General features: G+C 36.4%; 1 protein-coding gene across 1 annotated transcript in view; it reads left to right on the top strand.

Annotated features, from left to right (window-relative positions):
* The window catches only part of PIP4P2 (phosphatidylinositol-4,5-bisphosphate 4-phosphatase 2), a 70,006-nt gene extending 48,605 nt beyond the window's left edge, over window positions 1–21,401 (top strand). The window contains exons 5-7 of the mRNA XM_020972887.2: window positions 6,187–6,239; window positions 18,864–18,954; window positions 19,836–21,401. Of these exons, the coding sequence (XP_020828546.1) occupies window positions 6,187–6,239; window positions 18,864–18,954; window positions 19,836–19,979 (288 nt within the window). The 3' untranslated portion in view covers window positions 19,980–21,401. The remainder of the gene's footprint in view (window positions 1–6,186; window positions 6,240–18,863; window positions 18,955–19,835) is intronic.
* Window positions 21,402–21,646: the final 245 nt, after the last annotated feature.

Below are 21,646 nucleotides of genomic sequence, written 5' to 3'. Positions count from 1 at the left end.
AAAATCTCTTCCAGGAATTCTAGTTGAATTTGTGCCCAAGCTGTGTTTTTCAGTGAAACTTCGCTTGTAGATGTTTTGGAGCTATTCTCTTTTTCTGGGTTCTTGTCTTGAATGCTCCTGTCACCATTAAAGAGTTTGCTCTACTTCTTCTTACTACTCTGCCATCTTCTCAAAATATTTTTATAAGTTCATGGACTTCTCTCCTTTTCAATTTATTTTAGATGTTATTTTTTCCTTTTTCTAAGAAAGATTTCTTTATCTTATTCTTTTCACTAACTTTCTGCTGTTTCTCTCAATTCTGTGCTATTATTCTTTGTATCATTGTCTGTAAACATACTTACTCATACTTTAATCTTTCTGTGTTTCTTATGGAATTAAAATCTCTTAAGTACCACATTTGAGTACTATGTATTAGCCAAATCCTATTATTGCCTTTGAAGATCTTGATATCTCACCTCTTTCTTCCTGTTTTTCACATGTAGAAGTTTCAATCCATGAGAGAAATAATGGGGATGGAGACATTGCCCCATGGTGGAAATTTCCCTGTGTCTCCACTCATTCGTTCCAGTTCTTCCCCTTACTCTACCTTTCCATCATCATTCTCTTTCTACTTTGTTATGAGATTTCTTCTTTATCACCATGTTTTCCTACCCTTCTTGGTGCCAGTTTTACCCCAGGAGGTCTGATTTCCCTTCTCCTGATGTAGAATATTGTCTGTGGAGACACAACACTCTCTCAGATGAAATGATCTCCCTGTATACCAAATTTCTGCATGTTAAACTCATTGCAAGATCCCCCTTACCATTAATAATATGTCTTTTACCCCTTGGGAGTGTTCTTCAGTGGATGTCCTCCCTCATCAGGTTGAGACATTTCACTTTCATGTCCCCTCTTTCATACCTTCCTTTTGACACTTCTCTCATTCCCTTATAGTTCTTGCTGAAAGATTACAGCAATTATCTTCCTAGTTCACCTCTACTTTTGATTAGGGCATATCACTCATTTTATTCTATCATCTTCCTCCCTTCTCTTTTATGCACTCTCCAATCCTCATTGTAACCCAACAGAATACAGTGATTCATTTACAAGGAGGGCATTAGGGTTCAGTCCCTGGTCATGGGAAAAAAGGGGGTTGATAAACTGGATGGCACAGTGTTTGAAGATATATAATTTTGGACATTAAAGCCTCCAAGATAGAGGACAAGAATTAGAGTGGAAAGAAAGGTTGAATGAAGTCCCAAAAGTCCTTGGGAAGTGACCAAGAGACTGAATGAGAAACTGAAATTTTTCATAGCAATTCCTAGAGCTTAATAACAAGGATCTAGATATGATGATACAGATAAATGGAATGAACCTCAAAAGAAGAAAGGTTGCTGAGTGAGGAGGGCTAAAGGAGGGTGACTCCTTCCCCTGTTCTGGTGTGTTGGAGGGCATGAGAGATTAGATGTGGGGCATGAGAGCATCCAGCATTGAACATCCATAGCCACCTCAGCTCTTAGTTTTTCTGGCTTCCTTCAAGGTCCAACCTAAATCCCATCTTCTGCAGGAGACCTTTCCTAGTCCTCAGAGCTGCTAGTGACTTCCCCTCTGACACTGCCTTCATCGCTCTGTATGTATCCTCTACGTACTTGATTATTTGCATGTTGACTCCTCGTTGGAAAGGATGGTCTTTGAGGGCAGGGGCTGTCTTCGACTTTCTTTGCATCTGTGTTGCTTAGTATAGTGCCTGGTAGATGGTGTCAATTGACCAAACAATTATTAATTATTTATAAAGGGACCACTATATGCCAGGCACTGTGCTAGGTGCTAGCAATTCAGGTGCAAAGAATGAAACAGTCTGTACTCCTAATGAGCTTACATTAGAATGGAGAAGATGAGAACATATACAAATATAAACAGGATAAATGTAAAGTGAATAAATAACAAATACAAAGTGGTTCGATACATCATTATTTGGGAAGCAGGGCACTTGCGTTGGGGGGATTAGGAAAGGTTTTATGCTAAACATAATACCTGAGCTGAATCTTAAAGAAATAAAGGGACTCTGAGGCAGAGGTTAGGAAGAAGTGAATTCCAGGTATGGAGGATGGCCAGTTCAAGTAAAGTAAGTGCTCAATAAATGTTTTGGGTTTTTTTTTTTTGGATTAGGCAGTGGGGTTGTGACTTACCCAGAGTCACACAGCTAGTGAGTGTTATATGTCTGAGGCTGGATTTGAACTCAGGTCCTCCTGAATCCAGGGCCGGTACTCTATCCACTTTGCTATCTAGCTGCCCCTCAATAAATGTTTCTTGACTGACTGACTGGAAGGGTGGCAAGGGATGAAATGTCTCCTGAAAAATGAGGAATCCAATGTCACATGGTGACATAGAGGTGACCAGGTATTATCAAAGTCAGCAGTACACCAGTTCTGGAATGTCATATAAAGCTAGAAAAGTCTGAAGGACAGTTCAGATGGTTTTCTGAGGATCAGCTAAAGTTCAGAAGTCAAAGGGACTCATCACCAGAAGGCTGGCCCACCGTGTAATGAATTATTTTGGCCTCCAGCATTCTTGAACAGCCACTGCTTAAGCATATAGAGGTTGAGATCTATGTCAGTGCAGTTATTAACTTCACCTATGAAATAATGGAACATTTTAAGTATTTGGAAAACAGAAGACAAAGTATTGCTTTTATATGTGGCTGGATGTGTCAATTAAGTATTTACTGTAAAAACATCAACTGATTATATTAGTTCATAAATGATTTTTTAATATTTTAAATCTATTTGAAAGAGAAATTTTTTTGGAAAGTACTTTTTTACACCACTTTATACATCTTAATAGGAGTCTGGAAATTCAGAACCTAATCTGACACTAACAAACTGTGTAACCTTGAGCAAATTTTATGACATTTTGGAGCTGCAGTTTCATCACCTGAAAAAAGATGAGGTTAGACTAAATGAGTTCTAACCCTTTTTCCTAAAAAAACAAAAAACAACAAAATTGAGACCTGAATTGATTGAATTATAGATTTAGACCTGGAAATTTCTTAGAGGCCATTGTGTTTGTGTTACCGAAAGTTATTCATTTAATAAGCCTCTGAGGTGGGATGTGAACCCAGGTCCTTTGACTCTAGGGTCCAATTATCTTTCCAAATATTAGTAAAATTTTCCATGTTGGCATAATAACTACGTCAGATGTAGAATTAGGATTTTAACTCCCAGCTTTTGATTTGTGGCTCCAGGATTGACCTATCAGGCCATTCTTCTCTTAGATATGGAATACCTAAGTTCATGGCCTATAAAGTGGGAAATGTAATATTCCAAATCCAACAAGATAAAATTGCCATACCAAACAAATAAAAATTAATCAATCTGCCAGATAACATAGCAAAGGCTATTTACATTCCTTATTTCCACTTCCTGGCCTCTCATTTCTCAGTCCTTTGCAACTTGGGTTCCAACTTCCTCAACTGAAACTGCTCTCCAAAGTTACCAGTGATCTCTTAACTTTTTTTAGTTGGCCTTTATCCTTTACTTCTCTTCAGCATTTGAGACTATTGACTACCTTCTTCTCATACCTCTCTGGCTATTTCTTGTTAGCCTCCTTTGCTGGATAATTAACCATATCATGCCTCCTAACTGTTTCTATAAACCAAAGTTCTGCCATTGCCCCTCTTCTCTTCTTTCTTTTATTCTCCTCCTGGGTGATCTCATTAGCTCACATGAATTTAATTGTCTCTATGCTGGTGGTTTACACACACACACACACACACACACACACACACACACACACACTCTCTCTCTCTCTCTCTCTCTCTCTCTCTCTCTCTCTCTCTCTCTCTCTCTCTCTCTCTCTCTCTCTCTGTCTATCTCTTTCCTGAACTCTACTCCTACATCAACAACTGCTTATTCTACATTTTGTACTGGATTACCAATCACACACAAATGTTTATTAAGGATTTAAAATGTGCCGGGCACTGTGCTAAGTGCAGGAGCTACAGAAAAAAATGTTTTGCAAGGCATCTCAAACTCATTATCTTGTTATCTATCCCCCAAGACTCATGCCTCTTCTGAATTTCTGAGGGTATCACTGCCCTTCCATTTACTTAGTTTTATAATCTTAGTATCATGTTTGACTTCTCCATCTCACCCGATTCACCAATCAGTTGCTAAATCTTTTCATTTCTACCTCCACAACATCTCTCCCATATGCACCCTCCTCTCCATTCACACAGCTTAGGCCTTTATTACCTGGGATATAGCCTACCAAGAGGTGTCCTTGCCTCATTTCTTCCTAGTTCAGTCTGTAATCCACGTAGCTGTCACACTATATTTCCTAAAGTACATGTCACTTTCCTATTTGATGAACCACAGTGGCTCCCTATTACCTCTGGGGGCAAAATGTAATCTCACTTAAAAGTTTTTATGATCTGCCACATTCTACTTCCACTGTTACTACATATTATTCCCCTTCGCACATATACTGTCCACTCACACAGCACTTCATATCCCATATTGGCTGTTTTCATACCTAGAATGCCCTTCCTCCTTACCTCTGTGTCCTAGAATCCCCAATTTGCTTTAAATTTCAGCTCACATACCAACATCGCCCCAGATGTTGATGCCATCCCTTTCCCATATATAACCTTTATTCTATTTTGTATCTACTTACATGTACATACTGTCACTTCCAGCTAGATTGTGAGCTTATCACGGGCAGAAACTATTATGCTTTTGACTTTGTATCCACAGAGCTTAGCACCATGCCTGACATATACTAGGGACTTAACAAATGTTTATTGATTAATTAATTTGTTTATCTAGAGGACTTGTGATACAGCATCAGTGAAACTATGTCTGTAATGTGAGCAAAATAATTAACACAAATTATTACAGCTTCTTACAGGAATAGAGCATTATAATCATGAAGGCTGGCTTGACATTTTTGGTTATTGAAAAGAATTCCTTCTTTGTGAATTGAAGGTGAAGGGCTTATTGGCCGTTGGTTTACATTTGTGACCAAGGAAGAAAAGAACAGTTGAGGGTTTCTAACTCCTTGAAAGAGAAAAAAAGAATCTGGGCAAATGAAGACAGGTTTGTTCCTATTTCTAAGGCTCCTCTTCAAGGCATAGCAAATGCCCAGTAAAAGGCACTTTTCAACTGCATCCCCTTATTGTGTAAACATTGAATTTGTATAACTTTAGAGTACCAGAGAAAATGAGAATCCTGAAGTTCTGAAAAAAGGTAAATGAATTTTGGGTCCAAATTAAAAGAATTATTTCAATAAAGCCAAAATAATTTCTTTGATGGAGAACTCTGAACTATTAAAAAAAATTCCCATTGAATGTAAATGAAACTAGCTCTACAGTGGAAGGCAGCATGATAGAGAATGGTGATTAATAGTCTAGGTGTGATGATAATTTATTTGGAACTTTGTATTATCTTCTTTCTAAACCCTACAAATTGCTAATTAATACAAAGCATTTAGGTATTTAAATACCATCCTTGTGAGATAAGTAGCAGATCCCAATCTCTGCATTTACAGGTAGGGAACTTGAAACAGGAGTGTAGTTTCTCTTGGTTGACATGATTAAAAGGAGCATTGGACTAAAACCAGAGCCCTGGCTTCCTCTCAAATACCCTGCCAAACATGACCTCCTCTTACACTAATCTAACTTTTTCTGCTTATTTTTCTTCATGGCTTTGTAAACTGGGTCATTGCAGTACAGTATGGGTCCTGAAAATTTGCTTCTGTAAAATACTGACTATAAAGATTATGGAGGAGTATGTAGGAGGAGGGGCAGAGAGAACTAGGAATAGGAGCCTTCAGGATGAATGGTGTCACTAGGTGCAAGGGTTCATTGTTTAGGATAGTCCCACAAGATATTTGTCCCAGACCACTAGGAGTGAGCACAGTCCTAAAACTGAAAGAAATGACCTTAATTACAGACTTGCCTTCAGACTAGGTTGTAAAATGAACCTGGATTACGTCAAAGAGCCTGGGGAAAGTCATGGGAACTGTGTCATGGGGAAGATGCCAAAGCTATTCCATTTAAGGAATAAGCAGAGAGTTGGGGGAGGCAGACCTTAAGAAAGCATGAGAAGTGGGATGTTTTTGCAGTGATCCCTGGTGACACTGTAAATATTTTTTCAGGTCTGATTTTTTTCCAACTGTTTCCTCTCATTTTCTTTCTTTGTTTTACAGTGGATGGAACTGAGGTTCAACACTCTAGCAAAATGCCCACACTGCAAAAAAATGTAAGTTCTTTACTAGTGGAAGACTCTGGGAAATGAAATACTTCAGACCAATTGGAAAAGCTCAGAATTGTCGCTTTAGGGAGATACTGATTACAGATAGATGGGAGGATGTCCCTAGTGCTTTGAAACCTAGAAAAACTTGCAGGAATACACCTTTAAACTTAATTAATGTATTCTGATGTGAATTTTAAGTGACTTGATTTGATCATCATTCTCTGAGGGTGTAATCAATTTCAGTTAAAAAAAAGAATTTAAATAATCTACAGTAACCTAGTTGGGACTTTTTTAATGATCTTGGAGATATGCCATATTTTGAAATAAGCCAGACTTTATCCTGAAAGGTGCTAGGATTTGGGAGAAAAGCAAAGTTGTTTTATGAAGTATTCTATAGAACATTGCTAGTTTCTGTCACCTTTCTCCTCTTCCATATTTATATTGTCATTATGAGATAGAGACTTTATGTAGGCTGTATGTTCATATTCACAAAATTTGTAAACTACTTTTTCTTGTGAAATTACCAATGATTATATCAATCTTTGGGAATGGATATCAAACAAAAAACAGCTAGCATTTATTAAGTGCCTACTGTGTGCTAAAAGTGGGGGATACAAACACAAAAATAAAACAGTCTTACCGTTCAAGGAGCTTATGTTCTATCAGAGTAAACACCTGAAAACATATGTTTATTCTAAGAAATGCAAAGTAAATTTGGGGAAGGAGGGCACTAGAAGCTGGAGGGATCCAGAAAGATTTTGTATTATAGGTGTCACTTGAGCAGAGATTTGAAGGAAACATGGGAATCTAAGAGCCAGGAGTGAAGTAGGAAGATGTTCATTGGAAGGCCTCGTATGATGGGAAGCTCACTACCTTTATAGGTATTGCATTGTACTTGTGGACGGCTCTAATTGATGGAAACATTTTCTTCAATTTACATGTAGTGGTCTATTTGATTTTTACACATTGTTGATTGGTTCTACCCTTTGGAACCAAGTAAAACAACTCTCATCTCTCTTCCATGTGGAATCTCTTCAGATATGTGTAGATTGCTAGTAAGTTCCTGTCTTTCACAAATTCTTCCCTTTCCCAGGCTTCAATGAACAATGTTATAGTAGTTTTTCTAAATAACAACCACCACCACCACGACAGTAAGAATGTCAGTATTACCTCATTTGATCCTCTCAATGACCCTGGGAGGTAGGTGCTATTATTATTCCCACTTTGCAGTTGAAGAAATTGAAGAAAACAGAAGTTAAGTGACCTGTCCAAGATCATACAAGTTAATGCATACCTGAGCCTGGATTTGAATTCAGGTCTTCCTGACTCTAGGTCTAGCACTCTGTCTACTACACCAGTTGGTCAAACTCAAATAAAAATGACTAATCTATACATAAGGATCCCTGCACCCTGCTTATTGACTTAGTTTTAAAATGTAATATTGCCTATGTTTTATTGCATTTTTATTTTGTTAAATATTTCCCAGTTACATTTTAATCTGTTTCAAGCCGAACTTGGGATGTTTCCAGCCACGTGTTTGATGCCGCTGCACTGTGCCACCTAGCTGCCTCCATTTCCTCAATTCTATTTTCTCCTTCATCTCCTGATTTCTCTTCTATCTCTAACACTGTTTTCTCAAAGATCAAGAATGACCTTTTCATTGTCAAATCCAGTGATCTTTCTCCAATATTTATTCTCCTTGACTTTTCTTAACAGCCTTTGATACTGATGTCTATAATATCCTCTTCCCTATGTGTCCCTTTTGAAAATCTAAACTTCCTTAGTTTCTATAATTTATCACTCTGCTGATTCTTCTCCTTTTACTTGACTGACAATTCTCTTAGCCCTTTGATAGCTAGCCATTGGAAGAGCACTGGACTTGAAGTCAGAATATCTGGGTTTGTATCCCAACTTTGTCACTACCTGTATGACTTTGAGCTAGTCACGTAACCCTTGTTGGATTCAATTTCATCATCCATAAAATGAAGGAGTTGGATTAGATGTCTTTGAAAGTCCTTTCCAGCTTGGAGTAGATAGTCTCATGATTGTCTTCTCTTATATAAAAATGTGTCTATTCCACAAAATTCAAGATCATACCCCTGCTTTCCTGTCTCTATTTTTCTCCCTTAAAGATTATGTACCTTCTTATCAAAATACCCCAGGTGTAGCTTATCTGTATGTGAAAAGCCAAGTTTACTATGAGAGAATACGAGATGATTATATACAATAGACAAGTGTAATGTGAATTAATTTGGATTTCACAGACTGTATATCTGTGTATCTATCACATATGTGAATCAAGGACCTTGTCCCTAAAACTTCATTGCGCCTATTTGATTCCTAATAATTTCTGAGTCAGGGGATGAATTGTCTTCATTCTAGCTTCCTTCAGAATTGGACATGTAGGTTTGGTAATCATTCATAGTCATTAAATCTCAATTTCCTCATCTCTAAAATAAGAGACTTGCCCCAATGGCTCTGACATGCTATCTGGCCCTCAGACTGTGAGTAGGTGATTTATCATGGTAAAGAATGTTTTTAGATAACATTTCAAGGCTCACTGTAGACTCACAGGATCTTAGAGTGAGAAAGGATGCCAAAGTTCATCTAATACCCCATGTAATTGAGCAGGAATCTCCTCTTCAACATTCCCAGAAAGTAGTCATACAACGTCCTCTTCAAGACCTCCATTTTAGAGGAAACTCTCTACTTACAGAGGCAGCTCATTCCACTTTTGGATGCTCTTTTAATGTTTCATTATACCTATCTGAGATCTGCCTCTCTACAACTTCCATCCGTTATACCTAGTTCTGCCCCTCATGCCATTCTCACATAACTGCCACTCAAATATTTGTAGCATTATGATACTTGCCCTTCCCCTCCATCAATTATATGTATATATATATATATATATATATATATATATATATATGTTATATAATATATGTATATGGTATATATACACACATACGTGCTTGTATGTATACACACACACACAAATCTTATCCTAGAGGTATGCAGGTGGTGCAGTGGACAAAGCACTGGAGTCAGGAAGACCTGAGTTCAAATCCAGCCTGAGATATTTACTAGCTGTGTGATCTTAGGTAAGTCACTTAACCTCTGTCTGCCTCAGTTTTATTATTGTAAAATGGGGATAATAATAACACCTACCTTCCAGGATTGTTGTGAGGATCAAATAAGATAATATTTGTAAATCACTGTGCAAGTCTTAAAATGTTATGTAAATGCTAGTAATTATTATTATTTGTAAAAATTATTAATTATTCATTGTTTCAGTCAATCTTCATATGATATGTTCGTTACTATCTTGGTCACCCTTGGAATGCAATCCAGCTTGTCATTATCCTTCCTAAAATGTCATGTGTATAAACTAAGCAAAAAGCTCCAAATGTAGGGGTAGCTAGGTGGTGCAGTGAATAGAGCACCTGCCCTGGAGTCAGGAGAACTTGAGTTCAAATCCTGCCTCAGACAGTTGATACTTACTAGCTTGTGACCCTGGGCAAGTCACTTAACCCCAATTGCCTAGCAAAAAAACAAAACAAAAAACCAAACAAACAGAAAAGCTCCAAATGTGACCTTGACAGTACTGCAGGACTATTACCTCTCTCATTCTGAATGTTATTTCTATTGATGATAAATAAATGACAAATGACTCTTTTCCTTGTGATCCCTGGTGCAGAACTTAATCAGTGTTGATTTGCTTATTGCTATGTGACATAATGGATATGACCTAATGTTAGGTCACTATTGGAATTTATTCCAAAGCTCTTGAGATAAAAAGGGCTTATTTTGACTTAATTCTATTTCTTTAGTGAAGTAAAATCTTTGGGAAGCATCAGCATTTGTTGATGGCTTTGCAGTTTTAAATATCCAGAGTAACATACAAACACAGACTAATAATAATTTAAGGAAGAAGTTTGATATTTCAAGAAAATTCTTCTGTAGTTATTCATAAAGCCATTTTTCCCCTCAGTATGCTGGCAGAGTTTTGAATATTTCTTAAAGACAATGCCATTATTTTACCAATTATTTTTAAAAAATCATTAATAAGCCCTGACTAGCCAGTCAATGTTCAAGTTATTATCACAAGCCAATATGTTAATTAAAAGAACTCTGAGAGAAGCTTGGGGTATTGTAATACCTTGCAGAGAAATGCCAGTGAAATGAAAGTGATTAAATATGTGGCACCATTTCAAAAAATTAATGTTTATATGGCATTCTAATCACATGCTAAACATGTGAGGATAGGCTTGTGTTCTTAATTCGTTTGAGCAAGATTTTGTTTGTATCATATGATTATTCATTGCTGGCATGAGTATGTCTCTAGTAGATCTTTTGAAATATTAGAATAAAACATATGCAAATGAAGAAAATAAAATATGTGTTGTTTTTTTAAATCAGGATCTCTTTCTTCAAAGCCAGATTGAAAACATAGTGAAATTATTTTCATGATCCTGGAGGAACACAATTATCTCTATGCTTTTCAAAATCCCCATAATGCCTAACACAATGTTACATAAATAAGGAACATTCAGTTCACAAAAATCACATTATGTGTGAGTTAGAAGCATTGAAGAAAAAACTATATAGTAGTGTACTCTTTACTGTAGTCAGAATACAAGCATTTTTTGATCAGAGGGAGAAATATCCAAACTGCCTAGTGCCTCCATGCCCTTGCATATAATGCCACACCAGACAATTTTGCAATATGATAAAACATCATTATATACTTGAGAGTAAGGTAAAGGTTAACATTTTTCTCCATTGAACAGAAAAGTAATCTCTTAATCTTTTGGTCATACCCTTGGAAAATCATTTTCGTAAAGCCACTCAATTCCTTTATGACTAATCCCTTCATGAGCTCTTCCTGGACAGCTGGTCACAGGTGACCTAAAGTAATTAAAGATCTCATTTCTTTTCTTTGGTGGATCATTATCCTCATGCCTTCAGAGTAGTGGGAAAGAGTCGACCCTTCTTAGATGAATCAATCCAGGGTCCCCTTGGTTTGGCCTCAATGGGCCACAAGCCCTAACTGCTTCGAAGGAGACTTCTTTCCAGGGTGACTTAGAGACAGGAGAGCAGGACATCATTTCAGAAATTGATAAAGATTATCAAGTATTTCTCTTATAAATTTATCTGAAGGCTTCAGAGTAGGATATTTAAAAGGCTTTCTTAATGTTTTAAAAGGCTGTGGGAGAAGTGTTTGTCTGCTTCCATGGAAGGAACCTCAGCACCCATCTGAGGAGTCCAGAGGAATCCCCACAACAACATATCTGACAAGGTGTCCTCTAACCTCTACTTTAAGTTCTTCAAAGAGGCAGCCCCCATCCCCTCTTGAAGCAGCCCATTCCATTTTCAGATAGTTCTAATTTTTAGGAAGTTTTCCATAACTTTAGGCCCAAATTTGCTTCTTCATAACTTGCACTTTTTGCTCCTATTACTGAATTCTGGGGCCCAATGAAACAAGTCTATTCACTTTTCCACGTGTTATTGTTTGGTTGTGTCCAACTCTTCATGATCCCATGAACCATAGCACACCCATACTCTCCATGAGGCTTTCTTGGCAAATATGCCAGAGTGGTTTGCCACTTCCTTCTCCAGTAGATTAAGGCAAACAGAGGTTAAGTGACTTGCCCAGGGTCACACAGCTAGTAAGTGTCTGAGGCCTTCCTGACTCCAGGCCCAGAGCTCTGTCCACTGAACCACTTGGCTGCTTCTTTCTCCACGTGACAACCCTTCAAATATTTTAAAATAAGTGTCATGTTCCCATTGAGCCTTCTCTTCTCTAGACTAAAAATGCCTGTTCTTTCAACTAATCATCATGATGTGGATGCATGGTCCTTTACCATCTTGATTCCCTTCCTTGGGTCACTCTCCAGCTGATTAATGTCCTCCAACTGTGGTTCGCAGCACGACACACAATATTCCAGATGAGGTCTAATGAGGACGTAGTACCACCAACAAGTTGTCAACAAGCTTCCATGTGATGGAAATTATGCTAAATGCTGGGGATCCAAAGAACAGCAAACAAACAAACAACAAAAAAGTTTCTGTTCTCAAAGAGTTCAGTCTAATGTGGTGACAACATACAAATAATTATGTGTAAACAAAATATACACGATATGGTGGAAATAATTTTAGACAGAAGGTACAGAGGGATTATCTCCATTCCTCTCTGTTCCTTGAAGTTATACCTTTCTTAATTCAACCCAAATTTACAATAGCTTTTTGGGCTTCCGCATTACACTGTGAACTTGTATTGAGCTTGCAGTCCGCTAAAGTCCTCAGATCTTTTTCAGTACAACTACTATCTATCTATGCCTCCCTAATCTTATGCTTCTGAAGTTGACTTTTTTATCCAAATGCAAGACTTCACATTTATCTCTATTGGATTTCTTTTTGCAATAGTCAATGATAATACGTAACATTTATATAGCATTTTCAAGTTTGCAAAGTACTGTACAAATATTATCTGCTTTGGTCTTCACAACAACTGTGGGAGGTAAGGGCTATTACTATTCCTGTTTTATAGATGAGGAAACTGAGGCAAACAGAAATGAAGTAACTTGCCCAGGATCACACAGTTCATAAGTGTCTGAGGCCAGATTTGAACTCAGGTCTTCCTGACATCAGCTCAGAGCTCTATCCACGGTAGCCCTAGCTGGCTGTTTTAGGTTCAGCCCAGTGTTCTAGCTTGTCAAGATTCTTTTGGATCCTGATTATCATGCCCTGTGTAGCTCTCTCACAGCTTTATGTCTTCTGCAAATTCAATAAGCATGACATCATGGCTTTTTAAAAGTCACCAATAAAAATGATACTAAGCACAGAGTCTCTGAGGTACTTCACTGGAAACCTCTTGCCAGACTGACCAACATCGAACCATTAAAAGCTTACTCTCTGAGTCTAATCATCCACCTAGCTCTGAATCAATATGGTTATTTTCTTGTTTAATCTACATCTCATCTTCTCTAAAAGAATAGTATGAGATGATTTATCAGAAGCCTATCAATAGTATAACCATTATTTATTAATTTACCAATCCTGTCAAAAAAGAAAGTGAGATCTCACATGACCTGTCCTTTATGGGAAGGAATAAGCATTTGTATAGTAAGTGGCTGAGGCAGGATTTGAATTCAGGGCTTTTTGACAACAGGGCACTGTACCACCCAGATGCCTGTGTAATGAAGCCATGTTGGCTCTTTGTAATCTCTGTTTCCCTTTCCAGAAGTGCATCAATGGTCTCTTTAATGATTTTTCCAGGAATAGAAAACAAGTTCCCTGGCCTATGGTTTTTACACTACATTCTTTTCCTTTTAAAAATTAAGGCGATATTTGTCCTTTTCCCATTTCATGGCACTTCTCTCACTTGAAATAATCTTTCAAATGTCATTGAGAATGGCTCATTATTTACAACTGCCCATTCCTGTAATACTGTAAGAAGTTAAGTTGGATCTTGCAACTTTGTTAAAGCTGTTGATAATTTCAAGCAGACTTTTAGTTGATTCTCTAGATTTTTCTAAGAGTGATTGTTTTGTTTTCTCATTGCCTATTCTAATTCCTTTAATTTATTTTTCTTCTCTTATTGCTATAGCTAACATTTTTAGTACAATATTAAATATTAGAGGTGATAATGGGCACCTTTGCTTCACCCTGATTGTACTGGGAAGCTTATCTCCATTGCAGATAATGCTTGCTGATGGTTTTAGATAAATATTACTTTTCATTTTAAGGTAAGCTCCATTTATTCCTGTACTCTCTAGTGTTTCTAACAGGAATGGGTGCTATTTTGTCAAAGGCTTTCTCTGTAGCTATTAAGATAATCGTATGAGTTCTACTGATTTTGTTATTGATATGGCCAATTATGCTGATAGTTTTCCTAATACTGACCAGTCTCACATTCCTGGTATAAATCCCACCTTGTCTTAGTGTATGATCCTTGTGATATACTGCTGTGATCTCTTTGTTAGTATTTTATTTTAAAATTTTCCATCAATATTCATTAAGGATATTGGTCTATAATTTGCTTTCTCTGTTTTCGCTCTTTCTGGTTTGGGTATCAGCACCATATTTGTGTTATAAAAGGAATTTGGTAGGACTCCTTCTTTGCCCATTTTTCCAAATAGTTTGTATAGTATTGGGGTTAATTGTTCTTTAATTGTCTGGTAGAATGGAAAATCTGTCTGGTTCTAGGGATTTTTTCTTAGGAAGTTCATTGATGGTTTGTTCAATTTATTTTCTAAGATTGGGTTATTTAAATATTTTATTTCTTCTGTTAATCTGAATAATTTATATTTTTGTTGATATCAATTTCATTTAGATTGTCAAATTTATTGACATATAATTGGGCAAAATAGTTCCTAAAATTGTCTTAATTTCCTTTTTTTTTTTTTGGCTAGGCAATGGGGTTAAGGGACTTGCCCAGGGTCACACAGCTAGTAAGTGTTATGTGTCTGAGGCCAGATTTGAATTCAGGTCCTCCTGACTCCAGGGCTGGTGATCTATCCACTGTGCCACCTAGCTGCCCTAATTTCCTCTTAATTGGTGGGGAATTCACCCCTTTCACTTTCGATACTGGTAATTTGGTTTTCTTCTTCCCTTTTTTAAAAATAAAATTAACCAATTATTTATCTTTTTTTGCTGTTTTCTCCCCCATGAAACCAGCTTCTAGCTTTATTTATTAGTTCAATGGTTTTCTTTCAATTTTGTAAATCTTGCTTTGATTTTCAGGATTTCCAATTTGGTGTTTAACTGGGGATTTTAAATTTGTTCTTTTTCTGTTTTTTTTAGTTGCATGCCCTATTCATTGATTTGCTTTTTCCCTATTTTATTGTTGTAAGCAATTAGAGATATAAATTTCCCCCTAAGTACCGCTTTGGCTGCATTCCATAAATTTTGTATGTTGTCTCATTGTTGTCATTTTCTTTAATGAAATTACAGATTGTTTCTACAATTTTTTCTTTGACCCACTTGTTTTTTATGATTAGATTATTTAATTTCCAATTAATTTTAATCCCTCTTTGCATTGTCCATTATTGAATGTAATCTTTATTGCATTATGATCGAAAAAGGATGCATTTACTATTTCTGCTTTTCTGCATTTGGTTGTGAGGTTTTTATATTCTAATACATCACCAATTTTTATGTAGGTGCCATGTACTGCTTAGAAAAAGGAATATTCCTTTCTATTCCCATTCAATTTTCTCCAAAGATCTATCATATCTAGCTTTTGCAGAATTGTATACACTATTTAAACTTCTTTCTTGTTAGATTTATTTAGTTCTGAGAGGGGAAAGTTGAGGTCCCTCACTAGGATAGCTTTTTTATCTATTTGTACCTGTAACTCATTGAACTTCTTGAAAAATTTAGATTCTATACCATTTGGTGCATACATGTTTAATACTGATCTGATTTCATTGTCTGTAGTAACTTTCAGTAAGGTATAGTTTCTATAGTTGTCTGCATGTCCCTCCTGTTATCTTCTGGGGGGTGTCATTCCATCTCTAACTCCAGCTATTAACTTTAAGCCAGTATTCTAGTTCTTAGGGATTTCAATGAAAGGTGTGGCATCCATTCAAAGATGCTGCAAAAGCCCATCTTCCTTCCATCAATATTCTAGCCAAAGCTGCAGCATAATTCCAATTGTAGGTGAAACCCAAGGGTGATGGGAAAATACACAGTGTATGTGCACAGAATGCGGCTCATTGCCAGTGAGACTTGTGCTCAGTAAGAAGATGTGAAATATGTTGTCTAGTATGAGTATAAGTGAGAAAAGGAAATTAGCCAGACATGTAGTAAAATAGGGGAGTATAATAATCCAATACTGCATTGATTCTCTAAAATATTAAAAATATTAAAAAGATCACATTAACAAAATAGCTGTTCTTTGACATCCTTTCTCTGAAATTTCTCTTCCTCTTTATTTTGTCTTTTTTCTTATCCTGTCTTGTGAGAAATCCTACCTTAACCTTGTCCATTCTAGTTATTAACCTATATTTCTTTCTTTTATTGTCAATTTTTTTTCATATGTATGTTCACTACCTTCATTTTCTTACAAATCATTCTTGGTATAAGTCCTATATTCTGGGTTCCACCATCTCCACTGTACTGAAATTTCTTTCTCCAGGGTGAGAAGTGACCTAATTACTAAACCAAATGTCCTTTTCTCAGTCCTTCTCTCCCTTGGCCTCCACAAGTACAACTGTCTGTGAGTTAGTAGGTAAGGCCTACAGCATTACGTGAGACACGTAGGAAGAGATTAAGTAATTGCTCAGAAGCACAGAGAGGTGGAGGTGGGATTTGAACCCAAGTCATCCTGATTCCACACTCAGCAGGGATAGGTCTTTAATCTCCATGACATAAGCAGCTCCTTAGGAATTAATCTTCTAAGTCATAGCAAAACTATGTACCTTTAGTATTCTTTGAGTTTTCCTGACTGCTCTGATATCTCCCTTATTTTTTGAAACTCTTCTTGACTTCTGTAATGTTACATAGTCTTCCATTCCTGTCCCCTTATTCAAACTGCTTTTCTTCCATCCACTTCTTTAATGTGAGTATTAATGTGACCAACACTCATTGTTCAATCCTTATATAATCTTTCTCATAAATCTCAACTACTTCTACCTTCTCAGCTGTTATCTTTCTATAGATGATTTCTAAATCTCTGTCTTCTGTTAATCTCCTGATCTTCATTCTCACATGTACAAGTGCATGCTTGAAATTTCTAGCTGGATTCCCTCTTTGTACCTCAAAATTCAATATAACTCAAGCCGAACTCATCATCCTTTACAAACTAGCTCCCTTTCCTGACTTTCCTGATAATGGTACTATGGTAGTGTGGGCATATAAAAGCCTGAGAGTTATTTAGTACTAAGGAACAGTCCTTTTTTTTTTTTATCAGAAAAGCCTCTGGGGGCAACATTTTATGACAGCATGGTATAAGAGTTGGTCTTCATAAGGATGACTTTGAGTCCTCTGAGTAATGTTGTCATATCTTCTGTTTAAGGAGTCACTAAAGTTCATTTTAAAAGAAGGACATTGTTGACGAGAAGTATGCCCAGAGAAACATAAGCAGGATGGTAAAAGGGCTCAAGTTCATCCCATAAGATTGGTTGAAGGAATTGGGATGCTTTGCCTGGAGAAGAACTGACTCAGGGTGGACATAATAGTTCTCTTCAATTATATGAAAGACAATTACTTGGAATAAAGATTAGAATCATATCGGTCTTTGTATAGTAGCAAAGAGCTGAAAACAAAGTAAATATCCATCAATCAGAGAATAGCTAAACAAATTCTGCTAAATGGATCCAATAGAGTATTTCTGTACTATGAGAAACAATGCATATGAAGAATTCAGAAAAGATTTATAAGAAGTAATATTAAATGAAATAAGCAGGACCAGGAAAATAATATACACAGTGACAACTACAACAATGTAAATCAAAAGAGCAACAAAAGTAACACCCCCGTCCCCTCAAAACCGAAGACTGTATAATCACAATGACTGAGATTAGACTGAAAGAGGAAATGAGAAAATGAAATCTTCCTTTTTGGGGGTGGCTATGAATGTAGAATCATGCTTCTTCCGTTTGAATGTAATCTTGAGAGCAGGGACTGTTACCTTTTTTTTTTTAACGTATCCTCAGGCCTGTAGTATTGTAGGTGCTTAATAAATGCTTATTGATTGGTGGATATACTGTCAGTTTAGGTTGATAAACTGATAAGTTTTGCTAAACTTTTTCTTCCTATTATTCTTTGTTACAAGGGCTAACCCTTTGGGTGGGGGAGGGAGAGAGGTATGTTTGGAAATGAAAGTGGTAAAAAAATACCAATATCAATTTAAAAAGAATAGATTTATTCTGCATTGCCACTTGACAAAAGAAATAGGAACAATGGAAGATTACAGATGGGCAAATTTAGGTCTGAGGCTATACTAAAAGAAATTAGAGTTATCCAAGAGTGCAGCTGGGTTTGAGGTTGCAACACAATCCTTCCCTATCAACTTTGGTGGAGGTCTTAAAGCAAAGGTTGTATGATGACTGGTACTTTACATTGAAGAAGAGGTGGTGTGTGTATGTGTGTGTGTGTGTGTGTGTGTGTGTGTGTTTTTCAGGTGCAGGTTAGACTAGATGGCCTCAGAGGTCTCTTCAAGTTCTAAGATTCTGTATTTAATCACCAGGCATCACTGGTGCCCAGGTGCCTAAACCTATATCCAGTACCAGAGAGCATTCAAAGAAAGTACCAAACTCCATTTGTTTCTCAGAAAACTGTTTACAGCTATTTCTTAGCTCTGTTCTTTTGTGGGTGGCATGTTTCTTTGGTCTAGGGGCAAAGTCTTTATAAATTTCTCCAATTAGTGATTAGTACTCTCTATTACTTCCTCAAATGACCAAATATATGCTTACCTAATTACGTGTTATATCTTCCCAATTAAGTTTCTTGACTTTTTTGCCCCTTTGTTTCTTTGCTGCTTACTTGGTGCCTTACACACAGTGTGCCTACTTATAGGATTGGATATATGGATATAGGTGAGAGGTATATATGAAAAATGACAGAGTAAAAGAAGAATTTTAACCTTGATGTTGACTATCTTTTGTTGTTATGCACACACAGTTCCTCAGTGGGTAGTGCACTTCCACGAAGACGTTGCTGTGCCTATATTACCATTGGAATGATATGTATTTTCATTGGAGTTGGATTAACTGTAAGTGTTATAGTAATGGTGAGATTAATAAATTTTTAGCTGTAAAACATAGTGGTAGCTGTGTGGTATAGCAAAAAGAGTTCTGGTCTTGGAAATCTGGGTTTAAATTTGTCCCTATTTGTGTGACCTCAGCAAGTCACTTCACTTCCTGGACCTCAGTTTTTTCATTTGTAAAACAAGGAGCTGGACTAGATGACCTCTGAAGTCCCTTCTGTCTCTGAGTCCTCTGGCCTACCCATTGGCTCATAAACTTTACTGTGGAACTACCAGAAGTCAGTTGGCTTCTATTTCTTGCTAGGCCTAACTTTGCCACTGTCCTATGGCTCATTCGTACTGAGACAGGAGGACTATGGGTATGGAGTGCCAAAAATAATTTTCTTTCCCCCTAATGCATGCTAAGTGAGAAGCATCCCATATCAGGGTGGTAAGGATTTATCTGAGAAAAGAACAAAGCTTGGTAGGTGTAAAGAGTAGGCTGAAAGACTTGAAGTAAATTAGTCCTTTTGTCTTCTCTGTCTCTCAAGGAAAATTCACTCAATTTGGTATCATTCACTGTACTACCTGTACCCTCTCTGGTCAGATGGACTGGATGCTTTTTAGAATTTATCTACGTCTAATAATTTTACATAGCTAGTTGTTAGCAGATATTTTTATACATGAATAAAGACCTACGAATTCTACTTTAGGTGACTATATTTTACCCTTATATCAAGTAAATATTGTTTGGGGATGGTTATTTTTTTTTCTATCTGTTGATAAATTTTTAGATGGTAAGTAAGAATATGAAAGTTTTCTAAGTAGTAATATGCAATTTTTCATTTAAGGTGCTATTTCCTCAAATTTTCTAACCCTGAAATATTTTGCTTTTCTTTTCATTTTAGGTTGGTACACAAGATTTTGCCAGGCGATTTCATGCAACCTATGTTTCTTGGGCAATTGCTTATCTTTTAGGCTTGATTTGCCTTATCCGAGCTTGTTACTGGGGAGCCATAAAAGTCAGTTATCCAGAACACAGTTTTGCATAAACTTGCTTCTAGTGATAGATTGCCGCAGGTGAGAATCTCTAGCAGTTCTAGGTAAAACAAGTGGACATTTTAAAATAATTTTCTTTGATGGATTCCATTCTAAGTACAGTAGTTCCAAGTTGGGGGAGGGTCTTTTTAAAAAAAATAAATATCCATTGCACTGAATTATATGCAAAGATTTTGTTTTGCTGCTAGATTTCCAAGCTCTGAATAATAAAGCTATGTTTACATGTTTATTTACCTATCTTATAAGATACTTTAAAAATTTTCACTCACATTTTAGGTTTTACATCTCCTTTTCATTATTTTAAATTTTTTTTTGTTGCATTACTTTATGATCTGAGTATTTAAGAGCAAGAAGTGTTAATCAGTGTTTCTAAAATAACCTCATAATCATACTTAGGTTTTAATTACAGCTGTATCAAAGTGGCTTGCTTTAAGATCTAAGCAATAAGCATTCTGCCTGAACTTACTGTAACTTTTGCAGAAGATCATAGTGACCTTATTCAAAACACAATGTTTGAATCTACTTTCAGATACTGTGACACTGTTACTAGAAGGAAAACATTTGTAAACACTGTATGTTTGTTTTTCAGGTAGAAAGAAATAATATTTTGGTAGTATTGAAATAGAATGATAAAATAATCATTTGTCCACTATGAGAGAAAATGTTGGATAAATGTCTCTTCTCAAGGATCCCAGAAGTTGTTTTTTTCTCCTGATTTTATTTCTCTGTCCTAAAAAGCCCTGATCTAGATTCATGGAACTTAATTTTAATAATTTGTAGAAGTTCCTTTACCCAGTCTGGGGAAAGTGTTTCATATAATGTTTTGTAATACATAGCTATCTTGTAGAAAAAAAGGTAGGGTTACATTGGTTTGCTTCTTGTCATTTGATTGTGGCAAACTTTCCCTTTGGGGGCCATTCTATGGTGGTCATTTGGAAAGGGAGTTATTGAGATTTTATGCTAGCTAAAAGGATGAGTATACAGTTAGTCTTACCACTCCATCCTAATATAGCTGGTCAATTAAATATCCACTTTATATAAGGTGGAATAAGCAACACGAAGCAACTTAGTTTTCTAAGAATTCACAAGGGTTAAGGGACCAGCTCTCACACTGCCCATCTTTACAATTCTGAAAATAATTCTTTTGCAAAATTGAGAGAGAATGTCCTGAGCTCTTTGTAAGTTAGTAATTTTTAAGTCATGGGGGTTGGAGTAATTAGTTAGATGTTGCAGGAATAAGAAAAATATTTTAAAATGTTTTCTGTTCCTAATTTGGCCAAGAAGACACTAAAGAAAAATTGGAATACAGTAAGTGTAAACTTCGAAGGGTAAATGATGATTAATGTAAAATGCAATAGCTCAGGATTATAATGTACCTTTTGAAGTACAATAATAAAGATAATTATTCAAAAGTTTCCCTGTTTTCCCTCCACGTAATTATTAATTTTAGTTAAGATGTATCTTTTCTGACTGGTCTATATCACTTGTGATTTTGTTTCACAGCAGCCCTCACTAGGAAGAAGGAGATTTAGGGCAATTCCTATTAATGAGCCCTTTTGTATTTTAGACTAAGCATGGAAACAAGTTATGGATAAATGGAAATAGCTTCCTTTAAAATATACTTTGTCTTAGAAAATGTAGATGTATTTCTTTATCCCTA

The sequence above is a fragment of the Phascolarctos cinereus genome, unplaced genomic scaffold, assembly GCF_003287225.1.
Source record: "Phascolarctos cinereus isolate Bilbo 61053 unplaced genomic scaffold, phaCin_HiC Scaffold_4;HRSCAF=312, whole genome shotgun sequence".
NCBI lineage: Eukaryota > Metazoa > Chordata > Mammalia > Diprotodontia > Phascolarctidae > Phascolarctos > Phascolarctos cinereus.
This window is presented reverse-complemented; position numbering and strand designations above follow the sequence as displayed.